The sequence below is a fragment of the Argiope bruennichi genome, chromosome 3 (genome assembly GCF_947563725.1).
Source record: "Argiope bruennichi chromosome 3, qqArgBrue1.1, whole genome shotgun sequence".
Taxonomy (NCBI): domain Eukaryota; kingdom Metazoa; phylum Arthropoda; class Arachnida; order Araneae; family Araneidae; genus Argiope; species Argiope bruennichi.
The window spans coordinates 3,592,027-3,617,350 of NC_079153.1; the positions used below are offsets into that span (position 1 = coordinate 3,592,027).

The window sequence follows — 25,324 nt, forward strand, 5'->3', positions numbered from 1 at the left end:
TTATTATATTAATTGCAGATTCATTCTTTCCACTTTTATTTAAAGCATAAATTGTACGAGAGCTAACAGAAAATAAGAGATTTACATATTACGTTATAACTGAAGGCCTTTATAATATTATGAGTGAATTATATGACTATCAAAATTTGAAGTTTTAAAAAATTTTGATGAAGAATCTATTAAAGTAGGAATTGCGTAAAATATTTAATTATTAAAATTTAAACGAACATTAAGATTGGCGAACCGGCTGGTCGCCAAAGGCGGCTAGTAAAATAATAATAAAAAATATCCATGAAAACAAGAAAAACCAACAATAATAATCAAATGTATATATCTAATAAATTTACATTGTAATTGAAATGTTATTAAATGAAGTTTAAATGTTATTAAATGGTCAGTAAGCTATAGAGGACCTTAAGATTTTCTACCATGCCGTTTCTTTTATTCACTCAGGGAAAAAATAAATAATTTTGAATTTTATGCAAGGTAAATGTCTTAATATTAATATTAAGTTATTTTTAAGTGAATTTAAAATATGCCTAAACATTAAGGAAGAAAGCTGGATTCTGCTCATGGCAGCCAATCATCCTACCCGTGTGACGTCACAAATAAGTTGTGAGGCCTTGTTTTTCGAAGATCGTGCTAGGGAGCGGGTGCTGGACTGTTCGGGTTGAATGGCTGTCACTCATGGTAGCACGATGAGGCGCCCTAACTGTAATATGTACCAAAACTGTAAACATGTACAATAGAACCTATATTTAACCCTAGACACCGGTTTGTAGTGAGTTCTTTCAGAGGATGGACACATTCGCTCCCACATAAATTCCATTTTGCATAAAATATAAGATTTTAAATGATATATATGCAATATTAAATCAAATTCTTTCTTCCACTATAATACATTTGGTGTTGCTATTATGAACTATCAATAAATATTTCCTTTTGATTCTCAATATTGGTGATAATTTAACATTGCTTGTCTTACATTTAGGAATATATATAAAAAAACTGTTCCATTTTCTGCTGAAGAAAGTATTTTTCAAATTATAAAAATTGTTATACAATTATTTAATCCCTATATTAGAAGCATTTTCTGCAATCGAAATATTTATTGACCATCTTAAGACAGATATTAGAAAACATCAATGGTGTTTGAATTTATAATGCGCAACGATTCACATATTTCGGACATTCATATTCACTTTGAAAAAGATGAGACACTTCCTCTTGATATATTTTTGAGATGGATTCATCATTCTCACTAACTCTCATTTTAATTTTTGTCACAAGTTTCTTCACGTCCATCTTAGCTTCATCCGGCTTATAAAAATGAGTCATTTTGGAAAGAATACTGTTGTATCTTGTTTTCAAATGGTCTTTTCATTTTCAGATTTTTCGTTAAAGCAGCGGCATCCGATTCCATTCTTAAAACTATTACGATATTGATTTTTACTATACACAGATGATGACTTTACTTTTGTTTTTTTAATAATATTATTAATATTTAAGGTCATGTCAAAACAACGGAAAGAAAGAGGGGGGGAAAAAAAAAAGACACACCGAACACTAAATAAAATGTACAAGAATGTTTCTTAAAGGGGCTTCATCAATTTTACCATGGGGAAAAGATATTCATTCCAAGAGAAATAACTCTTTACCACCAATCATCTCTTATCAAAAAGAGAAATAGATTCTATCTCTAGATAAGAGTCTGGAGAATAGACTAGAATCTCTATAATTTCTCTAAATTCTGGCCAAGTTTTCTTGTTAAGGGTAATGAAGTTCCAGTAAACCTATAAATTGAGTGCAAATAGCACTAGTTAATGAGTAAGCGCAAGTTCCCGAAAAATGCTCGTTACTTTATTCTCTCGCGCGTGAAGCTGATATTTTTTGAAGAAATCTTTTGTCGAATAGAGATACATTTTAGAGAAGACCTACTCGGAATAATAAGTCATTCGGTGGGTTAAAGCATTTGTTGCCTCAATAATTTAATATTTCGTTAAAAATGGCATTTTATCTTCTGAAAATGATCTGATAACTATCTCTCACAACGAAAGTTTGTCTTAGTTATATGAGGATACAACCAAAATTTCTACTTTCATCAAAATCGTCTGTTTCATAAATACCGTGAGTATGATTTTACGTTGTACAGAACTAGCTACTCTTGGTAACACTGGCTTTACTGACTTTATTTTATTCTCAAATCTATCATATTTCCTGGATTCTAAACTATTAATGTGGAATACATTTATCTATTTAAAATCATTAGGAAGAAACCAAACGACCCATGCCGACTCCAACCATTGGCTTGATTTAATGAATATTTATTTCATGATACCAAGTCATCCATGTCAACTGTTTCTCATTCCGTTTTCGAGTGAAATCTCAGAAACGTTATTTCACCTTTTTTTGGAGGGAAAAAAGTTCAGTGGAATCCGCAAATTCCAACCATTGAACTGATTTTATCATGTGCAAGCACCAGACGTTTAGATACACTAATACTTTCTTGTCGAATTCATTGCAATGAAGTAAAAATAAAAAGAAAAAATATATATCGAGTTTTTACACTTTGGTCATGTAATCCTTTAACCTCAAGGAATCGAGAACCGAAGAGTTTCCATCTTGCTTCCTCAAGAAAACCCTTACCTATTGTGAGATGATTTGTCTCCGATCTCTAAAAACTATTTATTACTATTTCTGGCATCCATCCGGAATAACAATTTTGAGGCGAGCTTCCAGACGATTGTCGAGAAACCCTTAATTAATCTGAAACCTTACCACGATTACTTATCTCGAGATGGTTAAGGCTATTTTTGTACTAGATTAAACTTTTTGTTTGAAGTCTATTTCTTAATTTTTTCTACTTTCCTTTGATTGAATATACTTTTCGGTGAAATGACGAAATATCTCCAGAATATTTTCAGCTCCATTCATTAGCCGTGCGAAGCGTTGGATTTAATCATTAAATCCAACGCTGCATTAAATTTTAATGCACCTGTCAAAATATTCAATGAATGGAGCAGCCAGAAATTCGTATGATGGTTTGATGATATATGAACGTTTCTATTCTACAGTAAGTAATAAGCGCGATTTCTGTGCCACGTACGTTAGCGTTTTATATATATATGTAGATTTTATAATAAATTATGATCAATTTTCTTAAAAACTTTTTTTAACATACGCAAAAAGTTATCGAGTGAATTCTCCTTAAATCGTTCAAAAATACAAATCGATAAATATTTATAATAACGGAAAAAAAATTGCATTTTTAATTTTTGAAAGCTGCATTTGTTTGTCTCACGACTTTAAAAGGTGTCCAGAAGCTGACTATCTCCAAATATTCAGCAAAAAAAAAAAAAAAAAAAAAAAAAAAAGAAAAGAAAAAAAAAAGCCAATATTTAGTGAGTGGGTAATGGAAATGTGCATAGGCAGGAAACGAAAATACGCAGAAATGTTCGAACAAAGTCATCCCTTTGGCATAAGGTCAAAGGAGCGAGGATAAATACCACACCCATACAACATACAACTGGCCATGTGAAAAACCTGGATTTTCTGGGTTCAAAGCAATAAGGTGGCAATGTTTTATCGCAATCGGATGAATGGTGCGGCAGCGCATCAAATGCGAACAAACAAATTCATTTTTATTTATTAGATATAATAAATGTACTATGCCTATAACCTTCTTTCAAGAACAAACAATAAGTTGGAAAAATTTTATAGCAATCGGATGAACAGTACGGTAGCATAAAGAATACGAAAAAACAAAAATTCATTTTTATAGATTAGATACGAGTGCGGAGAAAAGAATAGTTCAGAACTGAAATTTTATATATACTACAAAATATTTTTCATAATTTATTAAATAAACAGAGGATTATTTAATAAATATTTCTCTAATTAAAAAAAAATCAGTGCTTTACAATAAGAAAAAGCAATTTTCAAGCGATAAGAATGCTAATTTAGTTTTTATACACCAAATTATATTGCATTAAAAATGAACATAGTTTTAAATTTTTTTATTATTGCTTGCTGGTGAATAATGATAATTGTAAATACAAAAAATTTCAAAAAGTACATTAAAGTTAATAGTTTAGGATGCTTTAAGTGGAAAACGTACTCAATATGGAAAAATAAATCAAATCTTCAACAATGGAAGAAAAATCCACGATGAAATATTAGTAACAAAAATGAAAATTATTTGAACTTCACTTCAACAATGAAATACGTTGCTGTAAAATAAGCTTTAAAATATTTCTTTAAAATTAATTTAAAATAGACAAAAAAATTTACACAAAACTTTATATAATTGTAACGATAATTTTTAAAAAAAGTAAAAAATCATGGTAGTCCTATAATATTTTATGAGATTATTATGTGGAAAAACTCTCAAAATTTTGTTAAATTTTTTTTATTAGTTAAAATTTTCATCAAAATTTTTAAAAAAATTGCTTTAAGTTGCAAATTTTTACTTTTTAAAGTACCAACACATTTACTACTCTTGGTAACTCTGTGTCAAACGATCTCGAATGTAAAGTGATGATACACATTTTCACAATTTAAAAATGCTTTTATATTTACAGTAAATGCTTTGAAAGTTTTCAAAAAAATTTCACTGAAAATTCTGTCCCATTTACTTGTATGCTGCTATACTGGCTTAGTACATGTTTTTAGGAGGACAAAAAAAAAAAAAGAAAAGAAAAAAAAAAAAAAAAAAAGAGAATTTGGAAACATTTCAATGGATAAATATTTTTATTGAAATCTCTTTCATTTATTAATAATACATTTAATAATGACATTTAACAGTCTGTACATACAACTATATTAAATGATTTAAATTTTGCACTTAAAAAAATTTGATGTAAAAACAACAACAACCTGAGAAAACTGTACAGAGAAATACATCAATTGATTTCACAAATAAGTACTTTTAACTCCACTGTAAATAAATTCTAATAAGTTCTTCATTAAAAATAATTTCAAAGTTTAAATAATGCATAAGACAAGCATTTTAAGGTATACAGAAAATTATATGTATTAGTTATTTTTAAATTTTCCAAGTAAAATTTCCAATTATAATTAAGCATTGATTCATTAAGTTTTAAATAAAAACATGACAACAAAAAAGATATAAATAATAAAAAAAAGAAATAATATTCCATATCTCAGGATCCTGAGTTTGCTTTTCTTTCTGAAATGAAATTAAATATTGTAAACAAACTACAAAACATCATACAACACACACATACATATATATATATAATTATTAAAGTAAGGTTACTTTTTTGCATAAAACTTTTCATTAAAAAAATTGCTCAATACAAGACCAGATGCATTTGATCAAAGATCCCAGATAATTATATAATAAATCAAGAATACGACAGAAAAATGAGGATAGTTTTATATAAAGTATTAAAACTAAACTATTATTCATTAAAAGAACATCATGTAACAACTTTATTTATTGGATATTTAAATATTAAATGATTTAAATTTGAATACATAATTTCTGTGTTTATTTGATCTGGTGCCGGGCATAAGTGTGTCAAAACCTTATTAAAAAACAAAGATTATGAAGAATTTTTCATAATTTTTTTTAAAAATTTAATCAAACTATCCCCTTGAATCAAAACCCATATTTAAAAAAAGTTCTGTGTAAGCAAAATGTAACTAATGAAAAATTCACTGTTCCAAAATATGTGTTTTTTTAATAAAATTTTTAGCATTAACATTAGTAAAAATTATAAATATTACTTTAAATGTCCTTTTAATTCAAATATTTGGTAACTGATAATCTTAAATGATAAAAGTAATTTAAATTATGCAAATAAATACATAACCACTTTATATATATATATATATATATATATATATATATATATATATATATATATATATATATATATATATATATAATTTAATGAAAAGTAAAACATTACATATTAAAACCAAAGATTACAGAAATTGGTGGATTCAATAATATCAATGTTAAAATGATTTAATAAGAAACAAATTTAAAAAAATTAATATCTCATCAATTTAAATAGAGATCTATATTTCAATGCTGGAACATTAGGCAATAATGTATAAAGTGATATCAAGCAAGTTTTAAAATACACTATAAGCATTAAAAAATAGTATGCTTATTTTAAATTAATGTATTTGACTATCCATGAACACACTTTAATCTCTCTCTCTCTCTCTCTCTATATATATATATATAATCTAATTAGCTTATTTAATGCAACTTGCAGGATAATACAGCACAGTTTAGCTTATTTCAGTTATATTAATCCTGTTTTGAACTTCATAAGTACTTTTTTGGGATGGACTTCACAATTTTGAACTGAAGAGAGCACAAGACATATGCTGGCACTCCCTGTTTCAATACTTCAGCAGAAGAAATTTAACTCATAACATCAAATTCACTGTATACTGAGCTATATATATGATAGATCTTTGATGGAATCAGATTTTATAGCTAGAAAGTTCTAATGCTTTAGCTGAGACTTACACTAGCCTATTCCAGCTGTCAGAACTAGATTTGATTTTGCTGATTGTGCAAAGTGTGTATGCAAGAAGACAATCCAGCTATCCTCAACAAAATGCAGTCTTGATGTGAAGTCCATTTTTTCTAGTCAAATATCGATGACTTATTTGAAAGAAAAGTAGGTATGTCATTATGCATGAATTGTGGCAGCTCAAATAAGCAACACATAAATCAAAAGTTTTTGTCCTTATAGTCCTTGTTAATATCTATTGTATTAATATATTACTTGTAACTGAATCCTATTGTCTTTTTCAAGAAAACTAAGTCTATAGTCGTCACTCGCCTTATATCCAGAAATGATGAATTAAGTTAGTCTGACTTGCACTATTTTTAAATAGAATGAATTAAAATGAATGAAAGTATAACTGGATAAGGAGATGGTTGATATTCAATGGTTTCTCCAATCCAGGCTTATCCAAGTTGATAAACCATAGTGTGGAATTAAATGGGGTAAATTAAGTTGCAAAACATTTTACTCACTTAAGTATTAAACTTAATAAAATGTATAGAAAAAGCAGACATAATTTTATACTACTTTATGTACATTTTTAACTAATACGCTAATTCAATTCTCAATTCACAACTTGACAATTTGCCACATGGTGCTATTTGAAATTATATGGACACACAATGCAGTATTTATAAAATTAGAAATTAAATTCCTTTTTATAATTTGTACTTCAACCTTTAACCAATATTTAATGCAAATGGTTGTTAATTTGGCATATAATTTATAAATGGAATAAATGTTTGTAAGGATTTTCCAGGTCTGTATATTTGAAAGCCCCAGATGAATTCAAAATGAAAATTTTTCTTATTTTTAATTATAAAATTCCTAGACAGTATTAAAACTATTTAAAACAAACTTACATCACAGTTTTTTGCTTTTTTTTAGCTCGCGTAGAGCGTGTTTGGCAGCTGTACATTTAGCAATTCGTTTATTTCGACCAACTCCAACAAATTGTCCTTTACCAAAAACATCAACACATACTCGAACTTTTCCACTCACAGTCATTTCTGCACGTCTGAAATAATAACAAAAAATCAAATAAATATCAGGACACAAAACAAATATACAAGATCCTATAAATAAAATTCATTAAATGTGTTAATGCAGTCTTTAATTAAATTACTGAATTTCAGCTGGCAGTTAAATAATAAACTCATTCACAGATTTATTCCTAATCACTAATTATACAATGAAAACAAAAAGTTATAGTTCTATGATAAAATTATTAAAAAACTGCAGCCGGCAGATAAATATTAAGCTGGCATTAAGAAATTCATTCCTAATCAGTAATTATGCAGAGAACAAAAAGTTATAGTTCTATGTTAAAATAATTAAAAACACTAGTCTATTAATAGAGCATAAATTTATATTTCATTTGTTACAAATTTCATCAGTAAATCCTTATTCGAAACATATTTTCATATAATGATTGTTGTAATGATTAATGTATTTTAGATTTTTTTATAAATATTCAAATTCCAAAAACTATAGTAAAATGGTGCTTATAAAATGTTTTTCGCTTTATATAATTTAGAAAACATTTTATCACAGTTCTCATTCCTTCATAATCATTTTAATGTTAAAATATATCATTTGTGCAGCATACAGCTTTGATAATCAAATATTTTTACTTTTAAAAAAAATTCCCATTCTCTCCTATTACAATTAAGAGGGGAAGGAATTTCTCTAAAACTGTATCAAAATGGTCATAAGTGATTTTATGTTTGGCAGTCTTCTCAAAAATTTAAAATTTAGCAAATTGAATTGTGTTTATTGTTATATGTTGATGATATTGTTATATTCAGTCAACAACAAAAATATATTTATGTTATTTCTTTATTGCAAAGTAAATTTAATACATAATTTTTAAGTAAAATTTAAAAATAATTAGGTGCTTAATTTTGTAATATTAATTGTCAGCACCTCATTTATCAGGAACAATATATAAATAAGATTTGTAAAATGTTTCTTTAAATTTCTAAATTCCTCACTTCTTTTTGTAAAAAGAGTTATTTTGTTGAAAATTGATAGCCCATCAAATTTTAATGAATTAGAGGAAATGACCGAGTACCCGTGCAGAAATTTTTAGTGTTTTTATACTTTATTGAAGCCAGAGCGAGATCCAATTGAAATTATGCTGTGAATTTTTTATAATAATTTAAAGAATCGCCTGATTTAAACACTAGAACATTTTATTAAAGTTATTGGAATATGTACATGAAAATTGAATCGATCTCATTTTGAAAATTTAGAATAGTCTTATTCAGATTCCGATTTTGCAATTTATAATGATTGATAAGGTTCCAATTTCTTGGCATGTTTTCAAATATAAATATGTTAGCCTGTCTACTAACTATGGAGGCTGAATTTATATCATCAGCTGAGGCTGCAGTGGAGACTACTGGGTTTCAAAATGTGATAAATAAATATAAAAATTTAAATGATGAATTTTCAAAAGACTAGGATAAAGTAGACCACATTTATTTTATGAGCTCAAACAATTCAAAAAATATGGTCCATGTTCTTTTCTTGGTTGTAGAAGTGACAATAAGCATTGTCATCTGGTCAAAATTTAAGACAGAAGTAATAACCATTTTGATAACTACACTTGTTAACACACCTTTTACTTTTAAACCATAGAATAAGGGATAAGATGGGTGGAATATCTCCTAGAGTTTCTTGTAACTTTGATATATATTTTGAAGTAAGATTTTCAGGTCATATGTGATATCTTCGACTGCATTTTCAAAGAAAGAATTTGACCCCATGACCAAACTAATGCGACATTTTGCCTTTTAGTTTTCATTTAGTTATATTAACGTCCCGTTTTAAAGCAATACTAGGGCTATTTTGGGACGGACCTCGCAGTTTTGAACAGCGGTTAGATGACGAGGACGACACCTGAGCTGGCACTCACCTCACCAAATTTCCACACCACATCAGCGGGTGAACGTTTAGCCCCAACGGATTTAATGTGCATCAGACCCGCTTACACGATGGTTCTTCCGTGGAATCGAGTCTCAAACCTTAAACCTTCCGGTTCCGAAGCCGAGACCTTAACAACAGGGCACCACGGCCTTTCAAAAAGAGGTAGTTGATATTTTGCTATAAAATTGAATACTGCCATTTGTCATCGATATTAAATTTCCTTCGTTATTGATTTTTTCGTTCTTGAGGGAAAGTTTCAATCTTTTTGCCACTAAATTCATTTATGAAAATAAATGGAACATGTATGTCACTTATTTCCTTTCGTTTATAAGGATATGCTGTGAAAAGCCTTTTCCAATAATTCTAATGGAATTAAATCCAAATAAAAAATATCTTGTTTCGAAGGAAGAATAATGAAGCATAACGTAAAAGCTAAAAAAAAAAAAAAAAAAAAAAAAAGCCTTTTTCTTAATTGCTGGATTAGCAAGCACTTTTTTGGCCATAAATGACTGTACGTTTGAACCGCGATCACATAACGAGGACATCACCTGAGCTGGCACCTCACTCTCCAAACTTCCATACCAAACCAGCGGTAGGACGATTGGCCCGGACGAATTTAACGTGCATCAGACCCGCTCACACGATGGTTGTTCGGTGGAATCGAGTCTCAAATCTGAAACCCCCCAGTTCCGAAATCGAGATCTTACCACCAGACCACCGCGGCCCAACTTTTGGCCTTAGTTTTGATCAAACAATAATAATAATTATTATTTTGCTATTCTATGGCTAACTCTCAGTTATTTGAAAGACAGGTAATTTCTCTGTCCTTTATGTTTTAAAAAGTTTATGAACAGAAGTAATTTTTTTCTTTCTTTCTGGAATTGTGAGGTCAATATTGACTGCAGAATATTGAAAAGGGAATTAATGGGATGAATTTGATAAGAGGAAAATGATAAAAGTAAAACGTCTAATTGTAATTGTGACAATCATGTATTTTGATATCAACTGCTATTAAAACAAATTTCCAGAAATTACAAAAGTTAGATAACATGCAAATAAATACTTTTCACAGAGTAAGATGCAATATGAGTGTCAGGAATGCCAATACGTTATATAAATAAATATACATTTTGAAAATGTTTTATTTATTTATTTTTAAATAAAATTAAAAACAACAACAACTCAAATTGAAAACCAATAAAAAAGACTTATAATACACTGCTTGGTGCATTAAAGTTTAAAAATTAATAAATATGAGGCAAATTTAGGTCTAACAATGAAAAAAAAATTATAATTGTAACAAATTTAAAAACACATATATAAAGATACACATAAACACATATATACCTAACAAATTGAAATCAAATTCAATTAAAACAAATCTCCAAAATATAACATTAACAAAAGCATGCCAATGATAGATGTAACCAAGAAGTAAAAAAAATAGGTTTCATAATAAAGTATAATGAAAAATGTAATTATAATATAAAACATAATTAAATTAATTTTAAAAAAATGACTAAAATGGGGCAAAGACCCATTTAGAAATGAAATGTGCCACAAAAAAGCTATTTTTAAAATTTTATAAAAATAATTTTTGTGCAATAATTTGTTAAGAAGTTATGGTGAAAGTATGTAAAATATTTCAATCCTCCTTTCACCTCCTTCAGAGGATCATAGACTTCACAGAAATAACTTCCATAGTGCAGTAACACTTTCTAAGTGCTAAAGAACATGTGTACCAAATTTTGTTTGAATCTGTCAAGGGGTGTTATTCTATAGTTTCAAATATATAAAAAGGATTTTCAATTATATATATGTAGATTAAAATAAAAAAATTTACTCAAAATTTATGCCAAGTTAACTTTTATCATTTTAATATGATTTCCTTTCATATCATTTGCTAGCATTATTGGCTAATTTAGGCTCTTAATAATATAAAATCCTATAGTAAGAACACGTTCATTCTGCCCATTATCACAAGATTGACTTTTTCTAAAATGTGAAAATGGTTTTTGTACCACCAAATTGTTCTACACAGTTAAACACTCTCATAAACTTATGTGCATTATAGATATTAAATGCACTTCAAAGCACTACAATGTGAAATTCCCATGGGAAAATAAATATATTTAAATGATAAATATTATCGACCCAGTATGGAATCAAGTCATATTTCATACAATAGTAAAATGTTTCATTAAAGAAAAGCTTCCAAACCAAAGTTAGATGAATATGATTTCAGGAGTGAATACAATGCTGACAAAAAGGGTTAATAAAATTGTCATCATAGAAAAAAAAAAAAAAAGACTACAATCTCCTGAATACAGAGATACAGTCCATTTTGAAGTGTATGCGAACTATGATATCTATATCATGACTTTGCAATCATATTCAAAACTGATGAATAAATAAAAAAATCTAATTGCCTGGTGTTAATTTATGTAATGAGGAAGGAAATCAACTTTCCTTCAAGGCACAAGACACTCCACTGAAAAATGTCAAACTTATTTTGCTTGTCAAAATATTAATACAACACAATCAGTAAACTGATTTCAGTTTAAAATACCTCATATGATAATCACAGATAATGTGCAAATTAGATGACAAGAAAAGATATTTTAATTAAATGCCTATCTGCATGCATGCAAATCACATAAAATAACAACACATATAATTACACAAAATATGAAATAAAGATAGAATTTTTCCCGTTTTCATGATAAATACTTATTTTCAAATTTAATTATTGCTTTCAATGCAAAAAATTTCAATAAAATCTTTGAAAACTTTTAAAATTATTACTTTAAATTTGTATTAGCAATTCTGAAATTCTAAGAATCAAAGTAGTGTGTTAAAATTTAGACAATTCTTTTTTTTTATATCAGTCCCTTAAAATATGCATAAATGGTACTTTACTATATCTAATATATGGTTACGGCACTGGAGATATTTCAATCTTTGAAAGTTGGTCCCAAAAATTCTAGTTTAAAGATCATTATCTACATTAAAACATATCAATAAAAATTTAAATTCCACCAAATAAATCTTTACCTGCCTATGAGCTTACTGAATATTATATATATATATATATATATATATATATATATATATATATATAAAATTAAGGATTCAACTACAAGCTCCTAAGATAGCCATAAGTTGCTGTATTCCTTATATAATCATCTTTCCAGGTAGTAATAAAACTATAAAACTGTGTAATGAACAATTTTAGAACTTAAAGAAAACCACATAAAATAATAATAATAATAAAAAAACGATACTCTGTTGATTAAAACAGTTATGGCATGTAAAAGTGAAACAGTTAAAACAAAATAAGTCTTATATAAATAACCTTTTTAAATAATTACAAAACAAAAATTTCTTAGAGCAAATTCTCTAATTAATGTTGTTTGAAAACTTAGAAATTAAATTAAATATTACTCATTAAACTTAAAAGATAGTTTATAAAGCTATGCACAGTATACACTTACTCAAATTTGGCAGTTTGAGGTTCTAATTCTAACAATTCTCTTATAGGTGATTTTGGTACATGATTACTAAAATATTCTGCAAGAAAAAAAAAAAAAATCAAAACAATTATATAAAAAAAATATTCAAGAAAATTTATAAACTTTCAATTGCCATTACCTATTTCAGGTTTCATCATACTATAATACACTCTCCAAACAGTATCAAGTGACATATTGCTATCTAAATAGATAGCACCAGCAACTGATTCAAAAATATCACCCAAAGCTTTAGGTACTTCAACATCTTCCATTTCTTCACATTCTTCCTCCTCAAGATAGTATGCTTGCTATGAAAAAAGGTAAATTCCAATTAAATGAACTTTAAAAATAAAAAAAATTGAAGTAACTATAAAACAAATTTCCTTTAAAATAATTCCAACTATTTAGCTTAAAAATTATTTATTTCAACTTATATTATCCATGAATTTTAAAATTCGATTTTGCATTATCTTGAAAACTGACAGGAACCAAAAACTACAACTTCCTATTATTATATAAAATCTAATAACATGAAAATAATTTAAATGTATTCTGATATGTTTCTATTAATCTAATGTCAGTCATTAATCAATGTACATTTTCAATTACAATAATTACAAAATTCACCAAAGTTTATCAATCTTTATGAAGTGTATGGTTGTGTGCAATGTTACAATACAATAAGATAGGCACACATATGCATGTTTTTATAATCATAAAAAAAAACATATTTGTTGATGGACACTTAAAAGAATTTATCTTTATTTCATCATCCTTTATAACCTAGCAGAACCGCAAACCAGCTAAAGAAAAAGTATCACTGAATCTAAAATTTCAATATTTATTATGCTACAGTCAATATTTAGGTGCTTAACAATAATTTTAACTAATTTATATCAATAATACTATTGAATTCAGAAAAAAAAATGCCTTTAAATTATTATTTAGAAAAATATTTAACATACCAAATAATCTTCCAGTCTTGAATTATGCTCCTTAAGTTGAACGAATTTGTTAATAACATTAAATAGTCCGGGTGATATGGCTTTAAAAAATTTATGGAAATCATATTTTACAGCTAAGGATGCAAAGAAAGTGTTGTTAACCAAAGCAGATCGCAAGTCGGTCAGAGTTCCCGGGGAATGTTTCTTTGGATCTTCATACAAATGCCGCGTTATTAAGTAATCCAGCACAGCATCACCTAGGAATTCAAGTCTTTGGTAACAATCTGTCAAAGTATTGTAATAGTAAGATGCATGAGTAAATGCCTGTAATAAACAAGATTTATCATTAAAACAATAACCGATCTTTTCTTCAAATGCAGAATAACCAGAAAGAAGTTTTTCTAATTTCAGATTTGATTTAGGCTCCTTTGTTAGGATGGGTGGAGGTGGAGGCTGTAAGAAACCATATTCTATCATACTGCTGTCCTCTGATTTGTGAGTTGGTAAAACTCGCAGTCCTAGCCATGACATAAACAATAATGCTCCTCTTGAACCACATGAAACTAAATAAGCGCCTATTAAGGCTTCAACACAATCAGCAATACTCTTATCTGGTATGCTGTGTTGTGTGAGTAAATTATAAGGTATGAGTGAAGATGGATTAATAGAATCTATAGACATGCCATTAGGATTTTCAAAGAAATGCATTTTTGTTCTATCAATAATTGATTGTCGAATTTCCTCTTCAGTCATTTGAGTTAGATCACTCCAATTCCCTAAATTCCAAGATCCTGAAGGAATACCGGATTCAATCAAAGCTTCTTCTAGCCCTTTAGGAACAATATAGTTAGGAGGAAGCCAATTATCATAAGGTTCAAACTTTGAGGCCACCATCAATTCACCTAGGCCTTTTCGTTTACCAAGTTTGTAAAGATTATAGTTACTAATTTGTTTGCTTCGTAAGTAAGACAATTTTCCCTCGTGTATATTAGGATACATACAAAAGAGGTAAACAGTTATTGCATATTTAAGGAAAGAATCTCCAACAGTTTCTAAACGCTCCAGGTTAATACCATCATTAGCATTAGACATAGTCAGGGCTTGAAGGATGATGCTTGGGCTTGGCCCTGGATGATGCGACAGATCTGGATTTTCATCAAAAGACACACGATTCATATTATCAAATAGTTGATGTTGTTCTCTATCAGGAAGAAGTTCTCCAAAAGCCAAAATGTGCTCCGATTTAACTGCTCCAGATATAATTTTGTCACTAGATACAAAGCTATTTGTATCTTGTTCCGTATCACAGCTTGTTGCAGCAGTATTTGGAATTAAGTTCCTTTCACTCTGAGAAACAGTCTGAAGTATTTCATCAAATGCTGAGTTTGAATTGGCAGAGTTTTCAACATTCACATTGGAATATAAGTAAGTCAGCTTTTTTTTCTTGTATGCTTTGAGCTTCATGATATTCAAAGTAATATTTTCATCCACATCATCATCCACATTATTCTGAGTACTCATTGAATCATCTTTATACACAGGGCATGTTAGCCAACTGCACTCACAAATTTCTTCACAGTTTTTTGAAACTTTAGAATTTATAGTATCATTTTGGCCGTATGAATTTAACTGATTATTAAAAGTCAAATTTTCTTCATCATCACTATTTAATGAATCTTCATCCATGCTATCCCAAACATCATCAGCTTTGCATGAAGCTAAATCTTTAGAGAGACTTTGCATATTAATAATACCAGGAGCAGATATGTATCCCAAACCCTGAAGATCCACCGGAAGAAATGGAGTGTCGGTATCTTCAGTATCCCACTCTGAATCCCAACCAGAACCTTCAAAAAAGCTGGGGGAGCCACAACGAACTTGTGAGCTACCATCTTCATTATTGCCATTAGCTTTAGGCTGCCAAATAGGAAAGGCATTCATTTGTGGAGTATAATTATTTCCGCCAAGAGAAATTGGGAAACTATTGGTATCAAAAAGAGGTGCACCCATATTGAAATTAATTTCATTAAGTTCCTGCTCTAACAGAGCATCATCATCTGGAATAAAAACTTTGCTTGGATCGAAAACATCAATTTCAAAATCCATTGTGTTATTCAAATTATTTTCAGGTTCATGATATTCATATGTATTTGAATTGAATGTATTCTGAGGAATTATATAACCATTCTTCTGACTAGAATTATAAATATCTTTATGATCACTAGATTTTTTCATTTGTTTTTCTTCTGTTTGAGTGCTAAGAATATCAGCTAAATTCCACCCAAAATCAAGTGGAGGCCACTGAAAATCTTCGGGTAACTGTTTAATACCAATAGAAATACTATTCGCAACTAATAGCCGAAGTTGTTCGGCAAGAAGTAGAGAATTCAGACGATACAGAATACAAGGCAAGCAAACAGCTTTTCTCCACAGATAGGCAGGAAATGGATGCACAGTACAGAGCTCAGGTATGAGGATCTGTTTCTGTTGCAAATTTTCTCGTTTTGTACGTTTAGTCTGCTCACTGCTAGTAGGCAAAGTTACCCCTTTGCGATTCACATAACGGGGTGTCAAGAGATTTAATCGAGCTGAGGTATGATCTACATCTAAAAGAGGTTGATCATGATTCATTATTTTAATATCATACTTTTTTTCATAATATGCTTCGAATGATTCATATTCCATATCAGGAAAATCACTTTTAGGTGTCAGAGACCAACAAATTTCAGCAACATAGAAAAATTGGGGTTTATCTAAATTACGATACCATGGCATGACAACAGCATCTTGATAATCTTCAAGAATGAATTTAAATTTTTTTCTCTCTTCTTCAGATGGTTTTTGGGGCTTGCCATTTTTTTGTTGAAATATCAAATCGGCAAATTTCCAATCAATTACAACTTCATCTCCTGTACCTATTATGAAATATAAAAAAGAGAGAGATTTATATTAAATTTTAAATTCTGTAAAACTACGTAAGACATTAAATGAAATATCAAGCTGATTTTTTTTTAAAAAAGAGAAGAGGGTAAGCAAAGCTAATGACTTTTCACACTATTTTTCATTAACCAAAAAATGAACGAATAAATGTTTTAGTCTCAGGCAAGGTGGATATTGAAGATCTAAAAATTTTCATTTAAAGCACTACGGCAGGAAAAGGGCCTAAAATTATTGGGCTTTGGAGTCCAGAATCGAATATATTGATTGATAAAAACAGAAAGAGGCAGAAGAATCCTATTTATTATTTTAAAGTACTTTTTGATTTTAAACTGATTTTAAAATTTCATATGCATGTTTCTTCTAACATTATTTTTAAAAGAATAGTTAAAAAATAAAACTAGAATTGAAAGGAATATTGAATTTCTTTCTTTCATAATACTGCCACTATTATTATGTAACAGTTGTAAAACTAAATTTGTGATTCCACTGTATTTGATATTTGAATTTTCATATTTCTATATTCTTCAAATTCATCAGCAATCTATAACTTTTATTAAGAATATAAAATATTAAAGAATTTAATGCAGATAAATTAACTCATTCACCAATAAATATCTAGTTTGAAATTTTTTTCCCCACATGGATATATGGCATATTTGTTTCATCAAGATGCGTCTAAACTATTTTTTTTTTTTTTTTTTAACTTTTTGATATCTTTAACTAATATGTTTTTTAAAAATATAATTCACCTTTGCATCGTTAAATCACATTTCATAGATAAATTGAATGACCGAAGGAAGAAAAAATCTCTGAAATTATAACAAATTCTATGTATTATTAATTTCCATTTATATTTCAGATGTACAACAATCTTTAACCCTCTTTCAAATAGGAGGTTATCTTTTGAAACCGATCATTTTTATATTTTTATCTTCAGTAGGCAGCATTAATAATTTCTGTTTGTGAAAATACATTTTTTGATATCTATAACAGTCAACAAATATTAACAACAGTTTTTTCTAACATTTTCTGAAGATAAAAATAATAACTTATCCCTTGAAAATATTACATTCTAGAAACTTGTCTAATCGCCAATTGTTTACAATAGAGCCATTTTTTTTTTTAAAAAAGCTATTGATGACAAATTAGATAATGACCAGATTTATATTACAAATATACTATTTGATATAGAGAAGATATGGTAAATTTCACCAATCTGAGCCAAAGTAGTTTTGAATAATCTTTATCACAGACAGACAAACAGATGTTTCTAAAAATGTGTTTTTCGAATTCAACGTAAAGATTTGTCAATATCTTGAGTTAATTGATTACAGTATTTTTTCTATTCTTCATATATGAGAAAATAAAAGGTGTGAAATTTAACAAGAATTGAAGCTGGGCATTTGATTAATTTTTTTCTTCATTATTTTAAATATACAAATATTTTATTTTTCTGATCAATAAAACTATAGAAACCCATTTAAAAATTAAAATCAATCTATTTTAATCTTTTTAGTATTTTCAGTAGATTTTTTTTTGGAAATGGCTGATTTTCTAAATTATATCTAGCATAGTTTTACTGGAAACAAAAATCCTTTCAATTATTATAATCATTTTTATAGCTGGTGTCATTATTAAATTATTTGAAATAATCTATTATAAAGAAGCCTTTTAAATATGATTATTCAACATTTGCATTCAACAACATTTTTTTTTAATTTTAAAAACTACACAATACATTTCTTTAACATTTTATTCTGTGTTTTGATAAAGTTTCCAGTGAGCCGTAGTGGAAAGGTGCAATTTTGGAGACAAATATAAGTGTAAAATGACACTGCATGTATGTGTGTGTGCGCATGTAAAGAGTAAATATAAAAAGCCTACAAAACATGAAATGAAGTAGAATTCTAAAATAAGTGAAAAAAAAATATTAACAAGGAATGCCTGTGGGAAATCATCAGTTGCTTGATAGCTGTCTATATGAGGCTTGAGTTATGGCTTGATGTGAAAAGCAGGACCTCCTATTGCATGCAAAAATAGGATGAAGATAGAATTGGGAAATTAGGGATTTCAGGGAACTTTATTGATCTGGGAAAGTTCATGCATTTTCTTTCACGGGTATGGCGATTTTTTGGAATTTCTTAATAATAAGATAGAATGTTGCTAACAGCAATCTTAATGAAATTTTCGGAAAGACTGGTTTTTACTTTAAAAAAAAAATAGAGTATGAACAAATTGTGGTTTGACCTGATCTCAACTCAAAACCTTGCAGTGATGCCATATCTTTATTAAAGAAGATAATGATACTTTCTTATGACAACAGTACTGTTGGAGAGAGGACTTTCGATCAATAAAGATTTTTTTATGAAAGAACAAATGCTCAGTGCAATAAGAATAGTTTACGACAACATTCAAGCAAATAGTGGAGTTAATAATTTGCAAGTATAAAAACAATTGATTTTAAGTGTGAGGTATTCAAGAGTCAAATATGAAGGGTATAAAGAAAAGAAAGAAAGAAGAGGAATTATGTAAAATTTGTAAAATGAAAAGGGAAGCAAAGCATTTGTTCAAAGATTTGAAAAAAAAAAAAAAAAAAAAAAAAAAAAGACTTGAAGCAATTTAAAAAGAGAGTTTAAAAGCTGAGAAAGAAATTACAAGTCTCAAAAGTTTACAAAAATGAAACTTTTTATTTCATTTAAAGGAGAAGTGATTGTTTTAAACCAAATATTCTTTTATTAATACTCTAATAATTGATATTTCAATTTTGAAATTATTAATTGATTATTATTTGCAAACGTTTTAATTTTAATTGTAATAGGTAAACATTTGTTATTTGTTAGTTGAGTTACCATCTTTAAGTTAATATTTTACATCTACTATGATTTGTAATAAAAAATGAAATACTTTTCTTCATCTATAAAAGCATAAGTTTTTGTCTACAGGAAGTAATTTCTCATGATTTGTGTAAGAAAAAAGATTAATATTTAGTGGCTTCTTCTATTTAAATCTTTCATAATATATATTATTAGTTGTATACAATTACACTATTTTTATATGTATGCTGTAACATGCAATTCTATTACCTATACAAAAGCACTAATTAGTTATTGAACTGTTTTAAAATGCTAGCAGTTGAGCAACCGTTAACATAATTTAACTTGTAAAGAATACTTTTGTTTCCTAAAATTTTTATAAAGTTTTAGAAGCAAAGTATTTTGTTAAAATTTCCAGTATTTTTTTTTCCCATGTAAGAACCATAATAAACTGCTTTATTAGTTTTTTGAGGTTGTTCATTCCTATTTTTAAAACTTAAATTTCATGAAAATATATTATTTTTTATATTAAATAACTCAAAAAACCTTTTTTAATAATGTATATTGTATGAATGAGTAGGGAGAAAGCCAGGAAACTAATAAAATTAGTAGCTGTTAGAACAAAGGAGATAAGGGAGATTAAGTTAATGGGTAGAATCTCATAAAATTGATCAAGATTAAATAAATTATCTTATATTTGGTCCTTTAAAATGATTAATTTGAATTACAAAAATTAAATTGACGTTTCTTAAAATGCTCCTTATTTTTTGTGTGTTTTTGAATTGAAGTTTTATTTTAAAAATAGAATTAATTATTTGGAACATATGATAGCATAAATGCATGCTGATCAACTTGAAAGCATTAATTTAAGAATGAATTTACTTAAAATGAAGACATCTATGAAATGGGCATATTCTTTCTGTAGGATGTACTTTCACAAAACAGTATAAATCTAAGATGATTTTTTTTTTAAAAATAAGTAGTTGCTCTCTTCTATTTCAGAATCCTTCAATGATTCACATAGAAGCAATTTGGAATGGGCAAATTATAGAAGCTGACTATCAGGAAAAATAACATTGTTCACAAGAGATAGGAATGCAAAGTACAAAGCTGGTATCTATTTAATAATGAACTTTATATAGCAAGACGTTTGAATGCATATGCATTGAATTATATTTTTATTCAATAATTATATAATCAAGAGTATAACTATACTATCATCCATCTCAGTCTACATACATAAAACAAAATAAATAAATAAAAATTTAACTCGTAAGAAAAATAAATCTATCTAAAAATAAAGATGTTTTGTTAAAAAAAATGAAATTTAAATTTATTACTTAATTTTTAATTTGTTTAAAATTCTGATTAAACAGAAATCTGTCAAAGCAAAAACACTTGAGAACTTACCAAGCGTAACAGGTACAACATAAAAGGAAGCTTCCGATTCTAAAGGTTTATAGCTCATTGGATATTTTTCTAGTCGAAGAACGTCAGAAAATGTGTAACGATGAAAGTATGCCAAACTTTCAAGTTTTTCTTTACTCAATACCATATTAGAAGCAGCAGGTTTAAGACTCACAGTAACTTCACCAGATCTTGTAAACACAGGAAAGCTGCAAATCTAAAATAAAAGGAATAAGTGACTAACAGAAGATTCCATGTTATAAATGATGGAATTATTTTTGCCAATTACAGAAAGCAAAATTGCACTCTAATATATTCATTTCTAATGCGTAAATTATAACTATAATGTTATCTAATTGTTTTTTTTAAATTTATTACAACAAAAAATAAAATCTACCACAAGCAAATGATGTTACATTAAAAAAAAAATGCAGAATATTCACTTACTGGAGGTATTGGCTTACAAGTAAGAATTCCAAATCTTCGTAAGGTATTTGATGGATCATGAATTTTACGACCTCTAGTATTTTGTTCCTCAGGAATTGGGCACGTCAACTTCATATCAAAACTGTATAAATAGCATACTTTATCTGCCACTGGGAGACTGTTTTTAAGAGCATCAGCAACCTATGTAGTAAGAATTTAGTTAAAAGTTTTAGCAGTTTAATAACAGCAGGAAAATTTATACACATGATTAGCCAAACATTAAATAATAACATAAAAGTCTGATATAAACCAATAATTCATAAAGAGTGACTCCTTGGAGAAGTTTTAAATTACTGAAACAATTTTAATTTCCAAAGTATCAAAAGGAAAGAATTTCCACAATACAATGGCATAAATATTCATTTACAAATGAATAAAATTGTCTTTCAAAAGATTTCAAATGAAAACAAAATCTCTTCTCTTCTAATATTATATAATTTCTACTGATTAAAAGAAATTTAATATTATAGAACATTAAGCTTTGTTTTATTAATGTGATATTTTAAATGAACAAGAAATTGTAATAAGACAACATTTTGAAGACAGATCTAATAATTCTGAATAGCAATCAGATGATAAGGATAGTATTGGACCACCAATCTCTTTTATAAAATTTATGTCTCATATCTTTTAATAATAAGTGGACAATACCTTTGTACTCTTCCATTTATTTTTTTTTTCTAAAATTTCTATTTTAAAAAAAGGAAAATTTTTTCTTTTGAAGTGCTTTTCTCAAAATTATTTATAATCTGAATTTCCAAATACAGAACAAGCTCAGATACTCAGAACACTCTCAGAACAGAAGAACATTTGATATTTGAGGTCAGATTTAATATGCAGCAGATCCACATAGCAAACAGATTGCTGAAAAATTGACTTCCAAGCCTGGAACAATCTGAAATAGAGACTTTACCACCAGGCTATCAAATAATAAATACATGGAAAAAATAATTTAAAGAAGAAAAAGAGATATACAATTATGTAAAGAAATAAATAAAGAAAAACTATTTATAACTTAAAGGATGCTTGAATGAATGCTTTTATTCATTTACAAAATAATAAGTGTCATCAAAATTTGATAAATCCGAATTATTGCATTGTAATAACTCTTTATGAATAAATGTCTATAAAAAAAATCTTTAGCTTCAAATGACAGAGGAAGAAAATAGCTTTTATATATAACAGCAATAAGAAAGAATCTGCTAATAATGTTGCTTAAATTTTCAGTATCCAAAATACAAAAATTTTGTTTTTAAATCTGTAAGAAAAAAATGTTAAAAACTTTTAATCTTGGTTAATCTTAAATTTCTCAGCTTGAGTCAATTAGCATTAAAGTAATAAGTGTTGCAAGAATCATCTTAATCTCATTTCTGATAAATCAAAAAGCATTCAGTGGGGACATAACTTTCTGAAATAAGAATTGCAACAAAATTCATTATTCAGTTTAAAAAAAATTTCAAAGATAAAATTGCATCTGCAGTCAATGACATACTTCATTGATAATCACAAATCACCAAATCTTATTAATTTGAATTGGGCACAAATAAAAGATTATATTGCAACAGGAACAAATGTTTAAACTGTTCAATATGGAAAATTTCTTGCATAAAGATTTGAAAAATAGTTTTTTTTTTGAAAGGCGTGTGTGTGTGAGGGGGGGGGGAATACAATTGCTTATCTAGCTAAAATTAAAATAGTGTTTTAGGAAATAAATAAGTCTGTGTAAGATATTTGCAGACAAAACTGGTTTATGATCAATTCTCATGTTGTAAATACAATAATATAAAAGTGAATTTCTTTTACTTAACAATTTAGAGATAAAACTTTAATGCATATCAATCTAATATGAATTTGCAATATATTGCCATAAAATTCTCAAGCATCAAAAGCACAAAGGTAAAGAACCTGACTTCAAATAGAAGGTTTCCAAGTTCAATTCCCCAAAATGACAAAATTGAACATATCTATTGATTTCTTTCTTTTAATTAAAAATTCTGAAATATGCTTTAAATATGCTAAAAGTTGTGTACATTCATTCTTATTATATTCTCAATCAAGAATGGCTGGTAACTGTTTTAATAAATTGTTCCTTCAGTCCTATCAGTTGTTACATTAACATAATAATTTACTCTGAATACTATTTCTAGGATACATTTAAATGTATAAAATAATACATACAATGAAAACAAATTGTACAAACAAAATTGTATAAAAATGCATACATTATCTGCGATGGCAGTTCCAGGGGGTTAATCATTGTGTACAGAAAAATAAATCTTAATTGCATTGTGAAATCTGTTCGAAAAACTTTGAATGATTTTCAAAAAATAATCGACTTCTCATTATAGGTTGAACAACCAGTTAAACAACACAGTACTCGATCAAAGAAATATAATTCAATCGACAGCCATAATTTTTTTTTATTTTTAAGGTTTACATTATTTAAAATGTTTGTTATCCAAGATATTTGTTTGTCTAAAATATATTTTGAAAAAATTCATTCAAAAATAATCAAAACTATCATGAACTAACAAGCTGATTCACTTAAATATTGAAACAGCTAATTAATGTAACATTGCACCTGTCAACCTTTGACAGGAAATAACACAATAAAAAAAAAAGGACAGGATAGCTTAGCATTAACAGATTCTTCTTATTAAAGAAATAGACAGACTTTATACATGAATTTATGTTTCAACATATAAAAAGGAGAATTAAAATAAATGTTAGAATGAGAAACAATAATTATACAACTAACTTTTTTGAAATAATACATTCTTCTTTTAGTAGTACCAGGACGTGCTACTTTTCTAGTTTCATCATCTTTTTTCAAAATCTCATCAGTTTTTTCTTGTTTCAGGAATAATTCATCCTTCTTTATACATTCATCCATCTCATCTAACAGAAAATCATCAGATTTTACAGCTTCTTTTCCAGTTGGCATAAGGTTGTCATCCAGCTCACCTATTATTATTATTAATAATAAATTAATTAAAAATTAAGAAGACAAACATTATTCCATTTTTCAATGTTGATTTAAACTTTTAGCTTATATTTATTTTAAATATACAAACAAGGATAGAGATCTTCATACAAAGTTAGATTTGAAAAAATGCATGCAGCTGACATGTGAAACCAATTTGAGTTCATTCTCTTATTTATAATATTTTATACATATTAATCATAAAGAAAATATTTATTTTCTTAAGATAACTAATTTTTTTTTCTTTTCACAATTTTAATAAAGTAAATATAAAATGTTTTCAAAGGGAAAAAAGAGGCTTACCATTTTTATGTAATTCTATGCATGTTTGCAATGCCACAGCCATTTTTGCAAGCTTCTTGCTTTTCATCCAAGTTCCCTATATGATGAAAGAAAATGTTTTATTTTCAAGAAATAGTGAAGTGCTAATTTCATTTAAATAATACAACATAAGTAAGAAATTCTCAAGCTGCCTTTTGGGAAGCAAAATTACAAAATTTTACATTTTGCATTTAATCAAATTCACAATATTATGATAAGTTAAAAAAATTATATTTACTCTCATTTTTAAACATGTTGTCCTAAAAATTGAAAATTCAAAAAGAAACTGGCTATATCCCTTTAGAGAATGTCTATCATTGCATGATGCTAAATGTCTACCTTTAAATGAGGTCTTTCTAAAAAAATTAAACCTTCATTTGTAATTAATGATTCTTTTTTTAAATAAGTTTTTATACATGTATATTTCAACAAG

At 27.6% G+C, this 25,324-nt stretch overlaps 1 protein-coding gene across 2 annotated transcripts in view; it reads right to left on the reverse strand.

Moving 5' to 3' along the window:
- Positions 1 to 7,417: 7,417 nt before the first annotated feature.
- The window catches only part of LOC129962598 (endoribonuclease Dicer-like), a 28,682-nt gene continuing 10,775 nt past the window's right edge, over positions 7,418 to 25,324 (reverse strand). For both annotated transcript variants that reach the window (XM_056076406.1, XM_056076407.1), the window contains exons 7-14: positions 24,874 to 24,949; positions 24,346 to 24,551; positions 21,549 to 21,728; positions 21,105 to 21,318; positions 13,963 to 16,856; positions 13,137 to 13,305; positions 12,980 to 13,055; positions 7,418 to 7,572 (exon numbers count right to left, since the gene is read on the reverse strand). In XM_056076406.1, the coding sequence (XP_055932381.1) occupies positions 7,419 to 7,572; positions 12,980 to 13,055; positions 13,137 to 13,305; positions 13,963 to 16,856; positions 21,105 to 21,318; positions 21,549 to 21,728; positions 24,346 to 24,551; positions 24,874 to 24,949 (3,969 nt within the window). In that variant the 3' untranslated portion in view covers position 7,418. The remainder of the gene's footprint in view (positions 7,573 to 12,979; positions 13,056 to 13,136; positions 13,306 to 13,962; positions 16,857 to 21,104; positions 21,319 to 21,548; positions 21,729 to 24,345; positions 24,552 to 24,873; positions 24,950 to 25,324) is intronic.